Raw genomic sequence first — 13,904 nt, 5'->3', positions numbered from 1 at the left:
ACGTGATCTGTAGTGCTGGCATGTTGCACTTACTTTAATCAGCATGGTATATTTGGTCAAGAGATATTTCTTTTCCTAGAGGAAGAATTCTCTGATCATAAAGTTAGTCTGTATTACATTGGAAATTTTAATGGCTGAATGTAAAACACTAAAACAACCTAAACCAGAAGACCCTAAATTCAGTGGTCAGACCTCCTTTACTGAAGTAAAACAAAGAAAGAAATAAATAGTCCCAGACTGCTGAGATATGAACATTTTCATTGCAAGCTACTGTGAGAAGTCAGGGAATTCTAACCAAGCCAAACCAAAAACCCTACCGAAATTAAATAAAAATTGTTCCTTAGAAAGTTCTTATTCTATTTGGGGAAGAAGTTGATGCTAAAATGTCAGCTAAAAAGGAAGAAGCTGTTAGATTATCAGGGTCTGTTGAGTCTGTGCTTTATAAGACAGAATAAGCCCTATCCTAAAGCCAGCTGAGGAACAGTCAATTGTGCTCGTGAATGGATGTGTGGGCACAATCCTCACACTGGTATAATGTGTTTATGTTGTGGTAATAGTAAATGTTTGTAAATGAAAATGCATTAAATGCATTAAAAAAATGTCTTACATTTCTCCCTCAACATGAAAAAAACAGATAATTGAGCCTTCCTTTCAAGTGAATCATTTACTGTATGTGTTTCTGTATGTACATTGTTTGCTTATCATTTTAAGAAAACTATATTGCATGGGTAGAGGGACCTAGATCGTGTTTTGTCTGCGTAGTGCTATATGACTTTTGCCTTGGTTCATGATTTGAGCACATGTGAAATAACAGTATTGCTTTAAGTACTATTTGCAGAGGAGTCCACTGAAATGAGTAAATTAGTTTATTCTTCAGGGATATAGCTTCAAGTTCTCTGCATTTCTTATACACTTTTCTAAAGATTTTCTTAATAGGCATAATAGATGGTGTGGGTTTTTTTTATCAATAAAAATAGAAAGGTCTGTTCCTAAGTGCTTGTAAAGCTGTGTAAAGGGACGTTGGAGTTTGGAAACTCTGCTCTATAGATGGTATTCAAAAGTAGACTACAAGAGTGTAACGTATTCAGTGAGCAAACACAATTCTCTTCTGTTACTAGAGTAGTGAAAACCACAAAGCGTGTTCTTGAAATAATCTGCTTCCTTAATTTTTGCCTTTCAGAATGGATAAACTCTGCACTTAAAGGGTGCATCTCAGCTGTTACACTTGTCTAAAGTTAGAGATCTACAGGTATAGCTTAATGATCATTTCTTTTGCAGCCTTATGGCTTATATCTTTAAATTAGAGAATTCCTAATGCTGCGGCCTGGCAGGTTCAATTGGACGGCTGAGGTAGTGAATGAGAAGCAAGACTAGGGACACAGAATGGGGTGGCTTAATCTGGCAGAGCAACAACAAGAAATGCTTGTCAAACTGCAGCGTGAAGCTGTTGTACTAAACGTTTATAGTCAATGGACACTGCAAGAGGTGATCCAGCTAGTTTAGGAATAGAGGACTTACCTTTGGAACTGTTCTCATGATTAATAAAAGGTAGTTTTAAAAGCGAGGGGTAGGAGAAATATCTGAACTTCAGGGGCAAAGTATTACTTTTTCCCCGTTGGGCTAAAAAAACTCCTTCATTGTGATTTATTCACACCTACTCAATTAAAAAACTAAAGGAGAAAACTGGTCTGGGTTGGAAACTTTCATTTTCTGTGTCTATAACAGTGTTCATTAAAATGGATCAGTTACAGCCTCTTGCACTAAAAGATTACACTGGAAACAAGATCAGAGTCTAGGTGTGCCAGCCATCACGGTTAGGAGGACCATGGTAGACATAGAATCATAGAATCATAGAATAGTTAGGGTTGGAAAGGACCTTAAGATCATCTAGTTCCAACCCCCCTCCCATGGGCAGGGACACCTCTCACTAAACCATATCACTCAAGGCCTCATCCAACCTGGTCTTGAACACCACCAGGGATGGAGCATTCACAGCCTCCCTGGGCAACCCATTCCAGTGCCTCACCACCCTAACAGAAAAGAATTTCCTCCTTATATCCAATCTAAACTTCCCCTGTTTAAGTTTTAACCCGTTACCCCTTGTCCTGTCACTACAGTCCCTAATGAAGAGTCCCTCTCCAGCATCCCTATAGGCCCCCTTCAGATACTGGAAGGCTGCTATGAGGTCTAAGAGAGAGGTCATGATATTGTTATCACTCTTAGCTGTTGAAAGAAATATGAGAAGGTAAAGATATTGACAAGTATCTCAAACTGTGCATATGAAATCATGTGTGATAAGTTATAGACATAACTTATCAGAAGTATTTCAGAAGTACCCAAAAACTATCTTTGCATTATTGATGCTGATCACTGTGTCAGGCTGAGACTCAGAAAATTTCAACCCTGAGTTTCTGTTAGTTGGTGGTTCAGCTGCATGGGCCCCAGCATAAAAAGTAAAATATTCATCAAATATAATTTTCTTCCCTCAAAATGCTGACTGCAGTTGTTTGGTGTTGTGAATGTCTAGAAAAATATATAGAGCACACACAGCAAAAAAGTTCACAACCCTTGTCTTTGCTCACATCCATTCTTATCAGATCTCAGTGAATAGAACGTCCTCTCTGACTTAATGTTTTGCCTGCAAAATAGTAGAATAGTTTGTGTTTCAGGGACCAATTTCTTGGTGAATGCAAGATTTTTCTGAGCATTTACTAAAAAATTCCCAAGTTTCCCTCACATCTTGTGGTTTGGTGAAGTCTCGTCCCTCATCTTCCCCTTCCTTCTTTGGACTCATCATTTATCTGATTAGGGGAAAAAGAGCCTATGTGATGACTTCTGGTTGTTATGCAGTGGAAATCATCCAGCCTCTTCCCCCCCTGGCCTGTGTTCCCAAGGAGCCACCAATTACAGTCTGAGTTTCAACTCTCCTCATAAATCAATCCTATTAAAATGTGATGTAATTTCAGTCCAAAGTATAGCTTTATTGCATTTGATTATTAATAATTGTATCAAAATGATAATTTTCTCTTAAGTATTTTAATAGGCTTTTTTAATATCTGCATCCAGCTGCACTTTATCAATCAATGTGTCTCCTTTGCATATCTTCAGCTCACATCTGCTGACTCAATGGACTCTTACCATGCCTGTGAAGAGCGATGTGGTTGTGCTAGTGCGGCTGGATTCTGCTTTACTTAGTGACAGAACAGCTGTCAGCTCAAAACTTTCTTTGCAGAATCTGCCCAAATAATGATGATGGAAGGGCCAGAAAAAAAGTGTAGCTGGGGCTGCCATCCCCAAGTAAGGATGGAAGAAGCCCCGAGGGTAAAAAACTCATCTTTTGGCTTTTATCTTATATTGTCTTGGCTTATATCATCTTTTGAGTATATTTGACATCGGAAATATTATGAGAAAATCAGCCTGTATTCCCATTGCACCTTTCCTTTCCTTTCCTTTCCTTTCCTTTCCTTTCCTTTCCTTTCCTTTCCTTTCCTTTCCTTTCCTTTCCTTTCCTTTCCTTTCCTTTCCTTTCCTTTCCTTTCCTTTCCTTTCCTTTCCTTTCCTTTCCTTTCCCTCCCTTTCCCTTTCCCTTTCCCTTTCCCTTTCCCTTTCCCTTTCCTTTCTCCCCTTCCCCTTTTTCTTTATCGGAGTGGAATCTTCTCTTGAATATACTAACCAAAGGTTTTTTATGAAAGCTTTTTTTATGAAAGCATTTTTGTTATGAAAGCTTCATGTCAAGTCTAAGATATTTCTAATAAGAATGGAATCTCAGTCTTTCTTAACACTAAATCTGCCTTGTAGTCTCAGATGTCAAACGTAATTGTAAAAAGATGCTCTTGCTCTTGCCAGTCACTGAATGTATGTGTGTATCAGTACGTGTATCTATATCTCTCAATATGTTTCTCAATTTATGAAGTTTTGTTTCCAATTTTGTACCTATTTAATTCCTCCAAGTGATCCTATCTTTTATATATATTTTAGTAAAAGAGATTCTGATGAAATTTGGGAAAAACATAATGTCAAATACAGAAAAAAATAGTTTCCATCTAGATATTAGTAATAGGATATTATAAATGAGGTTTATTTTAATTTCCTATCTAGAATGTTAAAGCTGGTTAGTATGAAATCCTCTTTTCTTTCATCCACATAATTACTATTCTGTAGCTGGCTCTGCATAACTTGATTATATTATGTTCTCAGGGCTGTTGCTGGAGTTGACGGAGACCCTGATTTAGTTCATATGGAAATCCAGGACCCCAGTGGAGGTATGCAAATGAAAATGTTATTATCAATTGATACCCTAGTGTATAGTCATTTCTCTTTGGTTTAGAGCATACTTTTTGGATAGTTTTTAAACCTAGTCAGAAGAGAAACTGTGCAAGTCAGATTCATTCTCTTTTTATCTGTAGTCAGCAAAGCTGTCCCGTTCTATAAAAATATAGTATAATTTCAAATTTACTTGTTTTCCACTCTAAGACAAATTGACGTCAAGATGCTATGCTCTGTTGAAAATGTCCATTAATAGTGCAATTTATTCTGGCAGTTAAACATTGAACATTTTATCCTGATTTGAAATAAAACTGGCAATGCAGTGTTAGTGCTGGGTAAGGGTTTGTTAAAGTGAATGGTTGCATGTGCCAGTCCGTCTGCGCTAACCACCATCTCCCAGAATTTCTTCATGTTACAGTATCCATTTATTTTCAAGAGGAAAATAAATGAAAAAGAGATTAGCAGTCAGGATGTGCTGTGCTAAAGAGTCACCACGTTTCCAAAAGCTTGTACAGCTTCTTGTTACCAGCTGTACTCTTGAAAGATAATTGAATTCCTTGAATAAGATCATCTAAGTTTTTGTGCACTCTTAAAAATGAGTTGTAAAGAATGCACAGTTTGACTTTCCCCAATCCAGAAGGTTTTCTTCATTTCAGTCCTATTAAATGAATCAAAGGTACCATGTTAAAATTTGGATGGCATGGTTTCTAAATCTTTTAGCAGTGAGATTTCCGAGGCATAGTGACTCCTACACAGCCCCGTCAGTTGCTCTGTTTAGAGACAGTGTAAGAAGATACTTCAGGAGTTGGATGGAAAGTATCTTTTTTATTGAACAGAAACAGCATAAAAATTAAAACTCTCATAACTGTCTGCTGGCTGGGTTCTCAACAAATGCATTTTGGGCACTTGTGTGCAGTACATGCACTGATTAGCGGAAAGAGCTTCTTTGTGCTACCTATCTGATGAAGAGCTGTGGTCCTTGTCATGTGTATTATGAATAACTACAAGACTTTTTGATGGCCCATTGTGCTTGCTCAAATATCCTCGTGGTGATGATTTGGCCATAAGCAGGAGAACTTAGATTGACTTTGGCTGCCTTTTTAATAGATACAGATTTTAAAAGCAATATTTGTATCTAGTATACTGGATTAGCATTTTCTAATTAAAAGTCATAAAATGTGGAATGCATTTCCTATCACGCTGCAAAAATAATGAAGGATACAGGGATGCATTGTTCACTCCATACTGTTTCTGGAGCATGGGGAGAATTGGTGATCTGGACGCAGGATTGTGTATATAACATTTTTCTCACTGCGCTTCGGAAAGTCACTCAAGTACTTTGTGCTCTGAAGCTTGTGACAGCAGGTGAGCTGTACAAGGAGCTTGCATCTAGGAGAAGGTCTCCGGGCCACAGCTGGTGTAAGGTATGATTATTGGCTCTGCTCTCTCTGATAAGAGCATTGTGCATCAAAGAAGCGGTGATGCTGTTCTGACAGCCCAGGCAGAGAGGATATTCCTCACCCATTGCTAGCTGAAGGGGAAGACAGAGGCCATAGCCTCCACTGATATAAATCAGTCCAGGCTTTTTCAACAAGGTATTAACTCTGAATATAGAAGTCTTGCCCCAACAGAGCAGTTCTAGTGGTCTGTTAAAAGCGTGTCGTAACTTTCCTACAGAGCTTTGAAAATAGCCTTTAAAATTCTGCATGCTGTCTATTAAATGGAGTCTGATTCTCCTCTCGCTCATCACAATTTTATAACGTGGTTGATATATTGATTTCAGTTGTGTTGTGTCAGGCTGCTATTTCTCCAAGTGAATAATAAGTCTCTGTGCATAGGTTAAGTGAGAAAAGAGGCTCCTATTATCCCCACCCATGAATGTCTCATTCATCTAACCCCTAATCTCTCTGGACCAGCAAAATTTGGATAATAACAGGCTGCCTTCCAGGAATGATCTGAAGTGTAAGCAGTTAATATATTCTCAGTACATTGGAGATTGAAAAACTCTTGTATGAGGGTTTAATATAATAATTTTACAACTAACTCACCTGGCAAAGGCAGCAATTCTCCTACATGAATAACATTTTATACTGCTTGCTTCTTTGTCCCTTGATAGCCCTGTCATATGTTTCTGTCTCTGTTCCCTCAGGTTATCGCTACATCACTTGCCAGATTCAGAATTGCTCTGATAAGACAATGACAGTCCAGTTTGCTGGTGGCACTGATCGGGATTCCCTAACTGTGCAGGATGACTACATATTTCTTCAGGTACTGCCATGTCTTGGAGACACAGCCTATTTTAAAATTCAAAATTAAAATCTTATACAATGCAGCTACACTGTAATTTAGTAGCATGGAGAAACCTGCTCCAGAGTAAAAATGATGATTGATAAATTTTTACATGGAACAAAGCATTTGCTTATCAGTCAAAAAATCCAAAGCCTCTTTAGGTTGTGCAACCATTTGCCTCTTTATCTGATTCATTTTGTCACTGACTTAGCTTTAATGGTATGAAAATTTCCAGGTGGATTGTGTGGTTCAAAGTTACTTTTTGTAAATATGTTTGTGTTTTAGGCAAAGCATAAGCCTTTTGTTCTTATGCTTGCAACCTCTTCTGGGTCCTTTCCAGTACTGCCATAGTACAAAGTTCTCTGAGAAAAGCATCCAAGGAAAGCTACTGAGAGAATAGCTGCTTCTTATGGATTGATTTTGCTGGGAAAAATCTTACATGGGTGTGCTTAGAAAGCAAAAGAGTGAAATGGCCATAGCTGAGGAGCTTAGAGCAACTTAGAATAGTCATAGAATCATTTAGGTTGGAAAAGACCCTTAAGATCATCAAGTCCAACCATAAACCTAAAGCTGCTAAGTCCACCACTAAACCATGTCTCTGAACACCATGTCTGTACCTCGTGGTGGTCCAGATCACACTGAGACTATTTCATTCCCAAACTGCAGGATCTGCATGCAGAAAGCTGGGCTGGAACTCTTGTCAGCTTCATAGCACCAATACAGCTCAGGCACACCTGAAAATGTTAGAGTATGTGCTTAGGACTCGTGATTTGAATCTGTCAGAGCTACAAACTTCTTGAAGAATAGTTATGTTCTCCCTGTTTTTGTAAGATTTTATAAGGGAAGTTGCTTGTGCTTTCCTTAGTGGTTGGCTCTCATTTTTCCCTTACTTTGGTATGATTTGCTTGTTGCAAGGCTTGTCTACTTGCTGACTGTTGTGGAAAAGCAATATCATGGCAAAGAATAGGTCTCCCCACCACTGCCGTGGTGTACAGAGATTGGCATCTTTGCATCTTACCCCTCTTGTGGCTGTTTCTTCTAAAAGGATGTGTAAATTAATAGAGACACAAAATATGTCTTCCTCTTTTTTGGCGCAGAAGTTTCAAGGGCCCACATGGTTTAGAACATTTAGCACCAGAAAGAAACAGAAAAATGGACTTGGGAAATATTTTTTGAATAACAGTAAGCATTTTTCAGCCCAGGTCTATCACTTGTGGGACTTGTTTTGCTCAAAGGTATTTTTATTTGTGGCTCCCTCCCAGACACACTGTAAAATCCATTTCACGGTGTGTAGATGGTGTGAAGTGCTTCTAACCTTGTGAACTTCCCAACTGCTGTGCTCAGCAGAACACTGGCTGGTTCCTCTTCAAGCATTTGTTTTGCCAGGTGCCTTGTATAATTGCATCTCGAGCTGTTGTTATCCTGTCTCATGCCAGGCATGGGCAGACACAAAATGGAAGTGCAATCTGGAAAGGTACACATAAATTGTAGCCAGTGGCTACTACCAGAAGGGTGCCATTGTTAATGTAGTCTCCGCAGATCTGAGACATGTTGAGGCCAGTAAATGAGATTTGTATGTATTCCACATAAAGGGGAAATATCTCTAGTCTTTTTCTTTCAGACTTATCTGCAGTATGTAACAAAAATTTGATGGTAAATTGGTTTACAGTTAGCCATATCTATATTACTGGAGGATAGAAAATAACTCTAGGATCTTACAGTCACACCTGAAGTGCGGCCACCCCTGAGGTGTGATGCAGGACCCTACTTGCCTGTTCCAGTGAAACCACACAGCAGCTGCACGTCTGACAAACAGCACACTTTTGAAATCATGTGGCAATTCTTTTATCACTAGACTAAAATATTGCTATATAAGTTAGAATATTGCTTTATAAGTTAGACTAGGGACTTCTCTAAATATCACAGTAATATCTGTCAGAAAGAAGATGGAACAGAGTCATCTGTGAAAAAGAGAGCACAGTCTGAGACTGTCTTATTGTCCCTGGCATTGCTCACATCCCCTGAGCTGCGCAGCTGTGAATTAGTGCTGCAGGTCTGCATTGCTAATCCTGGCCCAAATCTCAGACTTTCATGATCTTAAAGGAAGATCTCAACTCTGTTTCTTTAGTATGTCTATACCCATGAAGATCAGGAACTTTCTAATAGTCATTTCCAGTTTGCATTGACAGTCAGACAGCTTCCGAGGTGATTTCAGTAGGAGGATGAAAGCTTCAACACTGTTTTTAAGCACACACCAGCCTTTAATGTCAGTGAGACTAGACATGGCTTGCTGCTTCAGCTCTGATTCTCTGCTGCCTTGCATCATCTTGAGTCATTTAAAACGAGTGACATTAAGAAAGCTCATAATGAACAAAAAGGCTATGGAAAGATGGATAAGACTTCTATTTAGCACTAATTAAATAAATGGTGAGGTTTTTGGTTTAATCCATCATTTACCAAATCACATTTCTAAAGGGCATCACATACTTTCTAGCACAAAACCAGAAACTGATCTAAAGAAAGAGTGAAAATGATTACAATAGTAAATTCTTTGATTCTTTAAAATATTCAGTCAGGTGGACCTGCTCTCATGCATCAACTCTGTTTTTGCTAAGTGAAGACAAGTTTACATGCTTCAGGACAAGCTGTCTTCCAAATCAGGTTCCCTTTTTAAACACAAAAGTTGAAGAGAAAAGCAGTGAGATTGGAGTAGGATTTTAAATGGATTTCCTATGTCAGAGAAAGAAGATGAGTCTGTGCTTCTGTTCCACAATCTGATTTGTCATGGACAACCAGAGAAAAAATTTGGACATTTCATTTCACTCCTTCCATTTTCTTTTTTGACCCATGTGTTCCTGCCAGGAACCTACCCTTTGTGAATTTAGTGAAAATGACTGAATAGCCAATACCCAGTGATCTGAAGGAAAAAAAAATATGAAAAATAGTGTGATATTATTTACCAAAGGCTAAAACCTTTGCTAATTTCATCTGATGGTGCTCAAGAGACTTAACTGGAAATGTGCCAATGTATATACAACCACAGATTTTGACGTTACGTTTCTGACTAGAAAAACTTAGTGAGGCTGTTGGTTGAGTATTTTCATCGATGTTAATTAGAATCATCCTTTTGGTACTTTGGAACAATATTTGCAGTGGAGGTTTTTTATGAATAAGGTAAAAGTCTTAACATGACCAATGTGTCTGCTATTATAAAGAGGAGAAATGGGTAAGATTCATGCAGCGGTGTACCTTTTAATGCATATTTCTGTTGGCTTTCTTTAGTGAAAATCTTCATAAGCCCTCAAGTATTTTATGTAAAACCTAATTTGTCTTCAGTTACACATGTGCAAGAAGTTGAAATACATGGTTTACCTCTCTAATTAAGCATATAATTGTGTCTTCAGGATATATTGCTGACTTTCAAACTGACTGACCAATGTATTCAGAATTGCATCATTATCTTCCGTGTGACATGTCAGCATCTTCCACTGGCAAATGTTTTACCCTGTACAGAAAATCTTAGTCAAATACAGTGAATTATTTACATACTGTTAGTGTGAATTTATTTAGCCTTTTGTGTTGTGCTTTGAATTTTGTTGCTAGAATACCACTTGCCCTTGAGGTACCTGGTTTTCATGGACTGTGTGCCTCTTCCTTACCTCTTACCTGGAGGGTGCTGTTCTCTGGACTTCTATGAAAGGGCAAAGATGTGGGAGGCCAGTGGGTGCAGATATACGAGTGAGGACTGGGGCAGTGAGATGCAGAAGTCTCAGGTATCGCTCAAGACAGCTGAAATGGCAAAAGAGGGATTTAAATCACTTTTGTCTTCCTTAAGAGGAGGAGAGCAATAGAGTTTGAGTCTGTTTGGGGTCTATTCTGTCACAACTTCAATTCATTCCCTTAAGAGTACATTGTGCAAATTCATACCATGTAATAAAAATAATAGCCATGTATTTCAGTTGCAGGGTAGAAAGTCTGCAGGTTAGAGTCTTCCATCTCAGACTCTTTAGATTTAACATAAACTATCACAGAGTTCAATTTTTTCGTTATAGACAACATCAGCAAATCGGACCAAGTATTACGTCTCTTACCGTCGAAATGGCTTTATACAGATGAAGTTGCCAAAATATGCATTGCCAAAAGTAAGTATACAAATTTTTCTTTCTATTTATACATTTGTCATCATCTCCTTCTGCCTAAACTAGTTTTGTTCTTTCCTTTTTTATACTTCGTTATTCTGAGATCACAGTTTCCCTTGTAAGGATTTCTGAATCCTGATTGTGGTATATTCTCAAATCTACTGTTCTTATTTCTAGCAATGTAGTAGCTCATAAACTATAGAGGGTAAGAACATATGCTAGTTTATTTGTCATCGGATTCACAGCAGTTTCTGAACTTTGTTTCCATGAAGCAGCGCTGCACACCCAATGGCAATGTAATGATTTTGAGTGAGTGATCTTTCAAGAATCAATTACAGTTTAATTCCACGTGGTGCTGTCTGGTATAAGCATGAACAGCAATATAAAGAGAATTTTACCAGTTGATGGCGCTCTGTTTTGTTAAAGAATCCCAGTTTGGACTTCAATTACTTAACAAAACCACAAGAATTGTTGAGAGGTTCATTCAGTCTGGCATATTTTTATAGTGACAGGGTTTCTGTATTTGCACAGTAAATTAGCATTAAAGCACAGACAGATATTTACGCATGGTCTAATTGATTAAATTGAAATTTTGTGTTGCACACTGTTTGTTCCCTAACTTTATTTATAGTCAGAAGGCTTCTGTAATCCTGAACTGAAATGACTTGGAAGTTTTAAAGACCCAGCTGGATAAAGACCTCAGTAACCTGGTCTGGCCTTGCATCCCAGCATGCTCCTGAGGTTCCTGCCTTTTCATGTGATACTGTGTGATTCTGTCGCTTACTTAGCAGAGAGCTAAGACATGTTCTCTTTGCATGTCTTGAATTGCACAGTTTTAATTCATTGCTCATCTAATAAAAGACAGGGGTTATTGTTGATTTTGTTCTAAAACAAAGAATGTGCTTAATAGGGGTTTTTTCATCTTTGATTTCTCCTTTTTTTTAGTCCAAATGGACCAACTGAAATCTGGTTTTAAATACAGAGCATATTAATAAAATCCTTAAATCAAATCCTCATATATTAATTGAACAAGAATATGAAATTAGGGTATTCTACTAGCACTACAGATGTAGCTTTATATTTATCTGACTATTTTGACAAGAAATAGATAGCTAATGATAGGTAAATAAATCAACTCTTCCACATAATTATTTTAGTGTTTTAAAGTCCTTCACAGTAGCCTTTATGCTTTCTCGGGAGGAATTTGTATTTGGGAAGACAGCAGGAGAATATTCATTTTTAAACTTTAAAACGTGCCAAACATGGACATTCCAAGAGACCACAGCCCATGTATGACCCATGCTGGAGTCGATGAAAATAAGAAAGGGGCAAGGGAGAAAGCAAAGAATGAGCAAGGAGCAGCAGAAAGAAGCCCTTCTGCAGATGACCCCTGCACAGCACATTGCCTTACTGAAGGAGCTGGAAGGAAACAAATTAAGACAAGGTGAAAAGAGGGAGTCAAGAGTAGCAGTGGGGGAGAAGAGGCATTTGATTAAGCTGAGCTTAGAAAAGGGGAGGAAAGATGTTTCCGTAAGTGACTTTGATGCCTTTTTTTTTTTTCTCAATGCACAAATTAGTGATGTAAAGCGTGTGTTAACTGGCAGTAACTTTAATCAGGTAACATTCCCCAAGCTGCCCGTGGCAAATTTCCTGAAGGAGTGCCAGCACATTAGTGCAGGTGTTGGCTGTGCTTTGTGTGGGAAAATACTGTGTGTTGGGAAACAGTAGGGCAGAAATTTTGTAAGATAGACCAGGTTTCTGGATGGCCTGTGGAGGAGGAATCTGCACCTTTCCATTGCAGTTGCCCTCTCACACCCAGTAATCTGCTGCATTTGACCAGGGCAGCACTGTCCTTTCTGATTCTGCTGTCACATAGAAGATGAATATGCTAACTCAGCCTTTCTGGAGTTGTACAAAGTGTTATGATTATGGATGTTATAGATGATAGTTCACATTCCATGTGGGAGTGATTACTTCAAGCATGCGGGAAAGTATATTATTTTTAACAAGTTGGATGTGTATTATACCTCCTTAATGACACATGCCTCTGATTTAAATATCAGTATCACAGCACGCTGTATTAATAAAGGGCATGTTATTTGGGTTCAGATCTAGTTGTCTGACAGATCAGAGTGAATCGGTGGAGGCTGCCAGAACGCAAGAACTATAAAACTGTTGTCCTTATAGCCATCCACATTTGTAATAAGTGAACTTGTGTCAGTCGTGAAGAGCAGCAGCAAATATTATGCGAGGGCTGGAGACAACTGCACACAGTGGGTAACCTAGACCTGTGTCCCAAGGAACTCTCCTTGGAAGCAAAATCAGTTTAAGGAGTCCTCCACAGTCATTTATTTCTGAAGTCCATGAGGACCTCTGTTGTGTTTGTGGGACTGCACTATAAATAAGCTGTGTGTAGTGATCTCAGTGAAAAATAGCCCTGAAAAAAAGTGATTTGTTTTTCAGAAAGGCAGATTAAGAAGCATCTTTATTGCAGTGAAGAAGCCTCCTCAAGGGGACAAAATACTGAGTTGTTAAAAGTGCTTTAGTAGAGAAAGACCCAATATAGTTGGGAGCTGAATCCAAATTAGAAACTGAGCTCAACTTCTTAATGATGTTGGTGATTATGTATTTGAAACAGTGCCAAGGAAAGTGACAGATATTCTGGGTTTTAAAGTTTTCAAATCATAACTGAGTGCCTTTCTGAGAGTTTTCTTCTAACCATATAGAACTTATTTGCTCCTTATGCGTCTTATAAAATATATGCATGTTATATATGCATCATATAAAATATGCAGAAATAATTGTTGGTAATTTCTATGCTTGGAAAAATAGCAGAGAGTGAACTAAAGGATCTAGTAATCACTTTTAGCCTTAAAAGCCATTAATCTGCAAAGGGTGTTTAGTTTGCTTGGCATATGATCTTCCTGAGTGCATTTCTGACATACTCAAAAAGAATCAGGCATAACTTCCCAGTGTTTGTGTCATATGTAGCCTGGATTGTTTGAAATGGTGCTGCATGCGGAATTCTTTGTCTTCAAGAATATGGTTTTTGGGTTACTTTGTTGTTTGTTTTTTTTTCCCTAAGCAGATTAACTCCAGGCTTGACTGAATAAATAAATTAGAAGTTAATAGTTTCATTTTGGATAGAGTCAATAGCTAGCTGGAAACAGGATGACTGTGTCATTTGGAAAGGGATGGTTTTGTCTTCTT

The 13,904-nt window shown here is 38.2% G+C and overlaps 1 protein-coding gene across 8 annotated transcripts in view; it reads left to right on the top strand.

Annotated features, from left to right (window-relative positions):
- The window catches only part of SORCS2 (sortilin related VPS10 domain containing receptor 2), a 548,057-nt gene that overhangs the window by 449,301 nt on the left and 84,852 nt on the right, over positions 1-13,904 (top strand). For all 8 annotated transcript variants that reach the window (XM_062638797.1, XM_062638795.1, XM_062638796.1 and 5 more), the window contains exons 6-8: positions 4,198-4,262; positions 6,416-6,534; positions 10,608-10,697. In XM_062638797.1, the coding sequence (XP_062494781.1) occupies positions 4,198-4,262; positions 6,416-6,534; positions 10,608-10,697 (274 nt within the window). The remainder of the gene's footprint in view (positions 1-4,197; positions 4,263-6,415; positions 6,535-10,607; positions 10,698-13,904) is intronic.

This window comes from Pezoporus occidentalis, unplaced genomic scaffold, assembly GCF_034315485.1.
Source record: "Pezoporus occidentalis ecotype Australia unplaced genomic scaffold, CSIRO_AGI_Poc_V1 ctg58, whole genome shotgun sequence".
Taxonomy (NCBI): domain Eukaryota; kingdom Metazoa; phylum Chordata; class Aves; order Psittaciformes; family Psittacidae; genus Pezoporus; species Pezoporus occidentalis.
This window is presented reverse-complemented; position numbering and strand designations above follow the sequence as displayed.